At 38.3% G+C, this 9922-nt stretch overlaps 1 protein-coding gene across 1 annotated transcript; it reads left to right on the top strand.

Annotated features, from left to right (window-relative positions):
- Positions 1 to 3672: 3672 nt before the first annotated feature.
- On the top strand, positions 3673 to 9295 carry Sbat (LSMD1 domain-containing protein Sbat). The gene is made up of 3 exons (XM_067155397.2): positions 3673 to 3982; positions 4234 to 4402; positions 9138 to 9295. Exons 1-3 carry the CDS (start codon positions 3893 to 3895, stop codon positions 9248 to 9250), a joined length of 372 nt encoding a protein of 123 aa, XP_067011498.2. The 5' UTR covers positions 3673 to 3892; the 3' UTR covers positions 9251 to 9295.
- The last annotated feature ends 627 nt before the right edge of the window (positions 9296 to 9922 follow it).

The raw sequence follows: 9922 nt of genomic DNA, 5'->3' as shown, positions 1-9922 counted from the left end.
TGCCACCTGGGCGACTGCCCTAAATGCAGATCAGTATTGATTGTTTATTGTTTTGCCCAGACATGTTCATATAAGAGATGTGGCTTTCAATAAGAACGTAGTAAATACCCTTCAACAACCCATGAGAGAACTTATATTGCATTCTACTGAGAATACCAATCACAGGGATAATTTTATTACAAATAGTCTCCGCGTGATTACTCCACGACAGTTTTTCATCTATAATCAGTCCTAAGAATTTAGTACTGTGCACTTTCATTACTCTATGATTGAAGAAAAGCAGATTTTTATCCAAATTTAATACATATAAAGGTTTGTGAAAATTTATGTAGTTTGTTTTTTGTTAGATTTTTAGGTAATCGCTTGGAATTAAGCCATGTTTCAAGTAATAGAATATCCTGCTGCATATTTTGTTCAAGTTCATGACTGCTAGAGCCAGTATAAAAAATATTAGTGTCATCAGCAAAAATGGATATTCTCCCATTTAACTTAAGGTGACCAATATCATTAATGAAGATAAAAACAAAAAAAGCCCCAGCACAGAACCCTGAAGCACACCAACTGAGATCACCTTTACATTACTCTGAGTATTATAATATGTAACAAACTGCTCCCTATTAGAGAGGTAATCAACAAACCAATCCAATGCAATACCTCTAATGTCTGCTACTTCTAATTTATGTAATAGAATTTTATGATCAACTGTGTCAAAAGCCTTTTTAGGATAACAAGCGAGTAGCCTTACTAACCTACCACAAACACCAACTAACCTTACTCAGCAGTCAGAAAATCCCAATTCCAATGATGGAATTAATAATAATTCACAAAAATGCCTATCAGGAGCAAGATTCCACCATCAACACACTACCCTGACAATCATATGAGACCCTACCTAGTGTTCATCGAAGCAAATACCACAAATAATATAGCCAACTTACACCTAACGACCTTGGGTAGGCTCTTTTATGAACAGAAAATTCCGGGCATCAAATCTATACACTGAAAAGGGAGAAACCGTATCCAGCTAACCTTTTTCACAGCTGACCCTGCTAACATTTTTATGAGACACCCTATCCTCATTGAGAAAAACCTAAAAGCCTATATACCTTCATCCAATTTATTCAGGATCGGTCTAGTCAGGAAAGTGGATTTATATTTATCTGAAGACAAAATTAAGCAACTCACAGACTCACCGGTGCCGGTTATAAGTGTCCAGAGACTCAATAGAAGGAAATCTACTGAAGACTCTTTCGAGTATGTACCAACAGGAACTGTGAAAATAACATTTGAAACTCAAACTCTGTCCAAGCGGATTTCCATTTTTAGTGTCATCCTAGATGTACAAGTATTCATATTCAATCCTATCATATGCAAAAACTGTCAGCGCTACGGGCATACAGTAACTAACTTTCGAGCGAAAATGAACCGTTGTGGCAGATGTAACAATAATTATAACAAAAGAGACTGTCAACAAACGATCGTCAAATGCCTCCATTGTAGTCATAATCATACAGTAGGATCCTCTCGCTATGCTGTACGTTAACAAGACAGCTATCCAGAAACACATGTGTACAGAAAACATCCCTTTCGAGGAAGCCAAAAATAGATTTCAGCCATCCACTTACAACCCGACCATTCTACCAAATAATTTTCCATCATTAAATGAAACCCTAGTAAACACACCTGGGAATTTCTATCTGCAAAAGTGCAGATAACTACATATGTACACAGGGAGAACCGTCCTCTCCCACGACTGGGCTACGATAGTCATATCTAAACATTATAAGAACCCCACAGATTGAACAACAACCAACTACACTAACTCCGACTACCCATAATACTACACCGGCAGTACGTACAAATCATTTTGCTACATCCTTACCTCAGTCTGCGGCATGTCACCCTTCCATACAGGCTGAATATTTAATCTACTAGGTTGGCCTAATGCAATTCAATAAACTTTGACCCGTTCCTAAGCTCGTGTTAATAATTCCGGCATTTAAGACAGAACACGTCATTGTCGATAAATATGAGATGTCATAACCACTAAACTGACAATAACCTCAACAAATGCACATGTCAAATAGAGAATAAAACTTTACAACTAGTCGCAGATTAACTTACAAAAAGTTAACAACGAAAATAATATTCAGGAAACAAACAGTAAATTATTATATAAACCAGGAACAACCAACACATCTAACACAGTAGTACTGCGGCAGTACTACTCCGAATAACATCACAAACAAGGATCATATAAGAGAAAGTGACTGAGAGCAAGCCAACCCACGTGGCGATAGCATCTCTCCTATCGTTGCCATAGCAACAGACCATTTTCGAACAGTGTTAGTCAACTTTTCCTCTTAACTCAAGCAAATACAGTAGAGACAATACGCGACACTGAGCGAGATATCGAGGGACAGCTATTGGAACTCACTCTAGCGGATAGACCTGAACAGTACTGATTCTCTCATAAGAGCACGTGTATTTTTGTGTGAAGTTTTTGGTGTTACTTATGCGTTTTCAGTGAGATGACATAATTAAATAGTAGCGTGTGTCATTCCTTGATATTTCCTCTCAACATGAGGGGAAAGGTATGTGCTGTGTTAGGCTGCAGTAATTACGAAGTAGAGAAAAATGCGCGGTCGTTCCTCAGGTTCCCTCGTGACAAGAACATGTAAGTAATATTGTGTTTGCATATATATTCTTCCAGTGATAGAGATTTTTATAGTACTTCATAATCTTCTGACCTGCTCGACCCATATTTTAACTGGCATAAAATGTAATACGCATATTTTATTGTATAGTGCAGCAGTTAACCTTCAATACCGATGTGTTGTAGGTGTGATCTGTGGGTTTTGAAATGTCACAGAAGTGATTTGGATAAGATGTACAAGAAAGAAGGGACGTTACGCTTATATAAGAATTATAAGATCTGTTCAGATCATCTCCAGGCCAGCGACTTTAAAAATCTTCGACTACACAGCCAAGGGTATATTACATTTTTACTCTAATTGTACATAAATATTCCTCAAAGCATCACTATCGACAACATTTTCATAGTTTTCTTTCTTTAATCCCTCTTGTCAGATTAAAGAAGGAATTTTATAGATTTTCTTTCTGTTGGTAGGCTTCATGTTAAGAGGAAAATTGTCCAGCATTTAAATGTTAATTCATTGCATCATGTGTGCAAGGAATGTACCGATATTTTTGTTGACAAGTATCTTAATGTGATCATACAATGTTTTTTAAATGAGAAAAAAGACAAATCCATCCGTAAAAGTTCAGGCAGGAATGCTAAAGCTAAAAAATTAATGCATAAATGAAAGATCAAGCCATTTGACAGCAGCCCATTTCATATCTTGTTTATGTGTCTAATTTCAGTCTTTGAATAATAACCTTTTAAATAATTCTTCATTAATTTATCCAGAATTGCTTTAGCAACTTCGAAGTTAATATCTCAATACCACTTTCTTTCTAGACGTAATTTATTTATCCATTTCCGTATATACATTTCCATTGATATTTGAATTTAGCGCGATTTTTTCAGGTCAAGTCACTAGGAGCGCCACCGTCGAATTGTCTCCCATTTTAGCAAGGCGAAATCCGTAAGTGTCGCGTATTGTCTCTACTGTATTTGACTCAAGCAAGACTACAGACTCAAGTTACATCGGCAAGGCGCAGCGAGGAATCCAGTCGGCCGAGCACCGAGTGTTGGACTGGGTCACTGGAGTGGAGTTCTGTGCAAAGAGGATAGCAAAGTGGAAGATAGTGTGGTTGGACTCGTGTACGCTACTACTGTATACCCCGTTCTCTTCATTAGAATTCCACATAAAAATGAGTTTTTCTGAATGTTGTGTATGATGAGATTATATTTTTCTAATAAACCACAATGCACGGAACTCCACCCTCCGAACAGATGACTACAACAGAAGACAGAAACGAATGCGACAATTATTACAAAATGGAAGGAAATGGGAAGGTAATTAACTTTTAATTTGGGCATAAGCTGTTACCTGTAACTCATTCAGTATTTCGTCTATTAAAGCAGTTATCCATATTTGTCCATTGGATAATTGGTTCATGATTTGCAGTTATGAAGAATTACATACGGTAATATGTTAGGAAGAAATGTGACATTTGGTCCTAACCTTGCAGTTGAAACCTTTTCTCGATATTCGACAGTAATACTGTCCACAATGCCATCAACTTACCAGAGCGTCTGTTCTGTAGGATCCTTCAACGGTCGATACTCCTGGAAAGCAGAAACTTCGCAGCTGGCTGAACAAGAATCTCAAAATTGAAATGACTGATGGGAGAGTTCTAATAGGTGTGTTCCTCTGCACTGACAGGGAAGGAAATGTCATTCTAGGCTCTTGTAGCGAATACCTAAAACCAGAAGGTGAGTAATTTCCTTTTTAGAAACTGACAATCTTGCTGAGAAATTAGCTTATTCTGCAGCTTTATTCATAGGTTTTAGAAGAAACATATTGAACGATCTTATCTACTTAGTTCTTACTGTCCTTTACAGGAATAAGGAGGGCAGAACAACACTTCTTAGAATGAAAGTGTGAAGAACTGGGTTACTGAAACAAAAAGATTTCACAACTAAGTTTTTTTTATTTTAAATTTTCCACATAGTTGTGAATCTGTTTAAGTGGGATACGGACCATGAAGCTGATTTTATGTAAAACAAAAAGATTTCTCACACACCAACTTTCTGTGTGAATTGAGGTTGAAACCAGGTGATTGGTGCAACTACTTAAGGATGGATGAGGGCAGTCTTCTTAATTGCATAAATCCAAGGAGGAATTTAAAAAATTTAAAAAAAAACTGTACCTTTACCTGACCCAGAATAAGCTTCCAGGTTTTATACCGATTGGTCATAGGCTACATTCATTTTGCTGAGATCAGAGTATCCATTTCATTTAATTTTTCCACAGGGAAGTGCTTTGCCAGCAAATATCTATGAATTGTCCGACTCATTGGCTGAACGGTCAGCGTACTGGCCTTCGGTTCAGGCGTCCCGGGTTCGATTCCCGACCAGGTCAGGGATTTTAACCTTTATTGGTTAATTCTAATGGCACGGGGGCTGGGTGTATGTGTTCTCTTCATCATCATTTCATCCTCATCACGACGCGCAGGTCGCCTACGGGAGTTAAATAGAAAGACCTGCACTTGGTGAGCCAAACCCGTCCTGGGATATCCCAGCACTAAAAGCCATTTGACATTTAATTTCATCTATGAATTTGAGGGAAAAGACGCAGAATTAACACTCGGAAATTGGTCACTTTTGGCTAAACTTATCTGGAAGTTGATACTGAACACACTCTAGGTATTATACTGCACATGCTACAACTTCCATGGCGTCTTAGTTCACATGTGACAATAACATGCACCAGCAGACTTTCCTCATACCGTGTCCAAGACTGCACATGCCCACCAAATTGTTCGATTTACTAGCACACTCAGTCTCAAGTTTGCGACTTGGGTTTCCTTGTGTAATTCTATAGGCCTAAGAGAAATAAAGTGTGTGGCACCCTTATGAGTGAGTGTTCATAGAAATTCTTAGTGTGACATTGTCTCTTTCTTACACATGGAAGAATTATTTAACTACGAAGAATGGGACCCATAAGTATTTTCCACCATTTGATAGTCTTAAGAATCTTGGTTACCACACACTTCTAGATTTCTTAAAAGAGGGATGTTTCAGGGTAAAGTGCAGAATGTGGTAAAACAGATGTATTTTGCTTGCAGAACATATATCTCGTACTCTTAGTGAAGTTTGAATGGAAAGCTGAAAGTTACAAGCCCAGCATTTGAATGTGTACAATTTATTCTTCCCCTAGTGAATATTCATCTTTAGTATGTTAGGATTGTTTTTTATTTTGAATCCCAGATTCATGGCAGTCTTCAATACAAACCGAACCTTAGGAAATATTTTATCATCATTGGCTCGTGACTTGTACTTAGAGATGTGTTAATCAGTTATGTCTAATTTTTTTTCATCTGTTATAGTTCGGCTCCTTGGTTGAATAGTCAGCCTTCATTTCATTGGGCCCTGAGTTCGATTACTGGCCGGGTTGGGGATTGTACCCTTCAAAGGCTATTTCCTCTAGCTTGGGGACTGGGTATTTGAGCTGTTTCCAGTGTTAGATCTCATCCTAGGTAGGGTCCCATCTTTACAGGCTTGCAGGCCGCCCATTGGCAGTCAACTCGAAAAACCAGCACCAGCAGAGATCATTATTTCCAGAACTTGTTCTCTCGTACATTTTAGTTATCTCTTGATGTAACTGTTCTCTTTAGCCAAACAATGGCCCTTAAGGTGTGCCAAAGAAATTTGGTTGGTCAATGTAAATCATCTGGTTAGCACAAACCATTCAGATGAATTACTTCTTGAATACTACCAGGTATATGCATAAGTCTTTTCTGGTTTCACTAAGAGATGGCGCCAGCGAACAGTACACAGCGTATGAATGTGACACGTCAGTTTGTTCGTGTGACATTAACCTACCAACACACAAAAGTTGAGTGCGCCAAACACTAGCATCTGTATTGTATCGTTCATTGATCATGTCAACGTTTGTGCCTGGAAAAAAAAAAAAAAAAAAAAAAATTGCGGCATGCATTGCTTTCCTTATTTAATCAAAAGAAAAAGGCTGTGGAAGTCATCGTTTGCTAGTAGAAACCTACGGTGAACTCACTCCATCACTTAGAACATGTGAGATATGGTTTCGCCAATTTAAATGTTGCGATTTCAGTGTGAAAAACAGTGCGCGTTCTGGTAGACCTCAAAAGTGCGAAGATGAGGAATTGCAGGTGTTACTGGATGATGACCCAACTCAAACTCAATAGCAATTGGCACAAGCATTAAATGTGTCACAAGAAACAATTAGCAGACGTTTACAAGCAACGGGGAAGACCAGCCAACTCGGTAAGTGGGTTCCACACGATTTGAATGAATGGCAAATGGAAAATCGCAGAGTCATTGTGAAATGCTGCTTTAGTGCCATAAAAGAAAATAATTTCTGTACCGAATTGTGACAGGTAACAAAAAATGGATTTATTTTGAAAACCCAAAGCGGAGAAAATTGTGGCTGTCACCTGGCGAAGCTGGTCCTTCAACACAAAGGCCAAATCGCTTCGGCAAGAAGACCATGCTTTGTGTCTGGTGGGACCATAGCAGTATTTTATATTATGAACTCTTGAAGCCCGGCAAAACCATTAATGCATAACGCAATCGCCAACACATGATTAATTTATATCACGCATTGATTAAAAGAGACGACACCGACTCATTGGCTGAATGGTCAGCATTGAGGTCTTCGGTTCGTAGGATCCCGGGTTCGATTCCCGGCTGGGTCGGGGATTTTAATTACCTCTTATTAATTCTTCTGGCTCGGGGACTGGGTTTTTGTGTTTGTCCCAACACTTTCCTCTTCATATTCACACAACACACTACACTAGCAACCACCACAGAAACACGCAATAGTGATTACATCCCTCCATATAGGGTTGGCATCAGGAAGGGCATCCGGCTGTAAAATAGGGCCAAATCCGCATGTGTAACACAGTTCGCACCTACACCACAAATATTATAATAACATTTATAGATCCACCTGTTCAGTACAATACAATCCACTATATCATATGGTTAAAATTTATACATAATACGTAAAAGTCATAGGTACATGTTTCACCTTACAAATTATTGGGTATGGGATCTTTCTAATCTTGTAAACTATAGAGTAAAATGTTGGGACAATGATCTCATAAAATGTTATACTATAACATCTAAAATAGGGATATTGCACAGAAAGTATGTTAAAAATACTGTGATTTAACAGTTCTGAAGATTATAACGTGGTTAATCATGAATATTTGAGCGTTTAAAACCAAAATGGATCCTCTTCTTATACATCATTAGGACTGAAACGGCCTTGAGTGTAAAAGCACTATCATCCAAGGGGGATGTTTGCTCCATTCCCATAGCATGAGTTCAAGTTAGTAAAATCAATGTCGGTTATTTAAAACAGAAGTGTGAACGTATCAAATATGCTAAAATATATACGGTTGATCTATCAGAAAGTCGTAGAAAAGAAATGTTGGAGACATTGCTAATGATAAAATGTTGTGTCAAAGCTAGCTGATGTCGGTGTTTAGTTATGCTAGTACGGTAATCAGTTGGATCCAAAAGACTGTCAAGTGGGTGTTATTAACCCTGTTGAAACATTTGTTCGAAGAAATTATAAAGTTTTTCTTGTAAGGTGCGTGTTAAGTACGTCGGGCTGTTCCAGCAACGCTAGCTTGACTGACCTTTCTGCTTCTAGTATTATAATGGTATTGTAACAGTTCGCACCCACGACCCCACAGTTGTGGGAAAAGCAGTAGAAGAAGAATGATCAAAAGACGACTGGAATGGGGCCAGAAGACATGGCAAAGTGATTTTGTTGCACGACAATGTGCCGTCTCACACAGCAAAACCAGTGAAAGACACCTTGAAATCGCTAGGATGGAACATCCTTCCGCACTCACCGTTGTTCCCTGACCTGGCGCCATCTATCACCTCTTCGCATCAATGGGACACGCGCTCGCAGAACAGCTCTTTTGCAGTTTCAAGGAAGTTGGGAAATGGCTCGACGAATGGTCTGCCGCAAAAAATAAGCAGTTTTTCTGGTATGGTATTCATAACTTACCTGAAAGTTGGGCGAAGTATGTAGAAGCCGATGGGCAATATTTTGAATTTTTTAAAAAATGAAAATTACCTGTTTTCTTTACCACAAAACCTGTCTAATTGCACATTGTGCAAAATTTATCATATTATTAAAACCCAGCAGAAACTTATGCATAAGTTACACCTGGTATTTGTAAATATTTTCCAACGTAAACCACTATTGGAATCCTGGCCAATGCGTGTAGAATTTTTAAAATGAAAAAGTCATGTCCTTTTGTGTAAAACTGGAAGTCCTTTGGCATGATATCAACAGCAACATAAAACAACAGCTTGCTTTTTTATACTTCTTAATGGAAGTAGACATTTAAATAATTGGTGTTTGTTTTAAAACAAATAAGATGCATTTTTGCTTACGTAATTATTTTCTGTTGTACCTACTGAAGATTTGTTTGTGTCTTTTCAGATAGCATCAACATTGAGGAACCTCGTGTTCTGGGTCTCGTCATGGTCCCTGGAAGACACATAGTGTCCATATATTTAGATGATGTTACAAGCTTTAGTAATGAGATTATGTGAATATTATGCTGATTTTTCAAGTAATAAATTTTTCTTTCGGTTGTAGTTTTCCTTATTATTAAACCTTGAACTTAAGGGTAGATGTTTATGACTGCACAGTGAATTGATGCTGAAATTTCCATAACATTTGTACTGTATCTCCCACTATATTAATGGTAGAAAAGCCTTACCATTTCCAATAAATAACAGCTCGTTAGATTTGGACTTCTTGTTTGCTCTAAGTACTACGTTTAAATTGTGTAGTTTTTGGAGGTCTCGTTGGAACCTGCCATTACTTAGGTATGCACTCTTAGTGAAGTACTGACACCCCAGATTTCAGATGTTCTTTAGCACACATTAAATATATTCATGTATGTATGTATGTTTAGTCCTCAGCCCGAAAGCTGGTTGGATCCTCAACAGCTCCGCCATCAGCTGTCATAAATGGCCTAGGCATCACTGAAGAGGCGTACTAGGGAAATGAGGAGTGAGGTAGTTTCCCATTGCTTTCCTCACCGAGCCAGAAGTAGCTATTACATATCAGTCTGCCAAGCCCACTGAAATGCATGCACCAACTGACCCTATGAGCAACATTTTCACACCATTCATAGCAGGGACTGGCTGCACAAGGAATGGCATTACTAGCATCACTCATACCTCAGTCACTTTCATCTTGTCAAAGCCAAGGATAAA

The sequence above is a fragment of the Anabrus simplex genome, chromosome 11, assembly GCF_040414725.1.
Source record: "Anabrus simplex isolate iqAnaSimp1 chromosome 11, ASM4041472v1, whole genome shotgun sequence".
NCBI classification, from domain to species: domain Eukaryota; kingdom Metazoa; phylum Arthropoda; class Insecta; order Orthoptera; family Tettigoniidae; genus Anabrus; species Anabrus simplex.
The sequence above is the reverse complement of the archived record's forward strand: the minus strand, read 5'-3'. Positions and strand labels throughout refer to the sequence as shown.

What these genes read in the sequence shown, in the direction of transcription:
- Sbat (XM_067155397.2), top strand. Translation starts at nt 3,893, where the DNA reads ATGCACGGAACTCCACCCTCCGAACAGATGACTACAACAGAAGACAGA. An exon ending in AAATGGAAGGAAATGGGAAG is followed by an intron (nt 3,983 to 4,233) that starts GTAATTAACTTT and finishes TCTGTTCTGTAG; the next exon opens with GATCCTTCAACGGTCGATAC. An exon ending in CGAATACCTAAAACCAGAAG is followed by an intron (nt 4,403 to 9,137) that starts GTGAGTAATTTC and finishes GTGTCTTTTCAG; the next exon opens with ATAGCATCAACATTGAGGAA.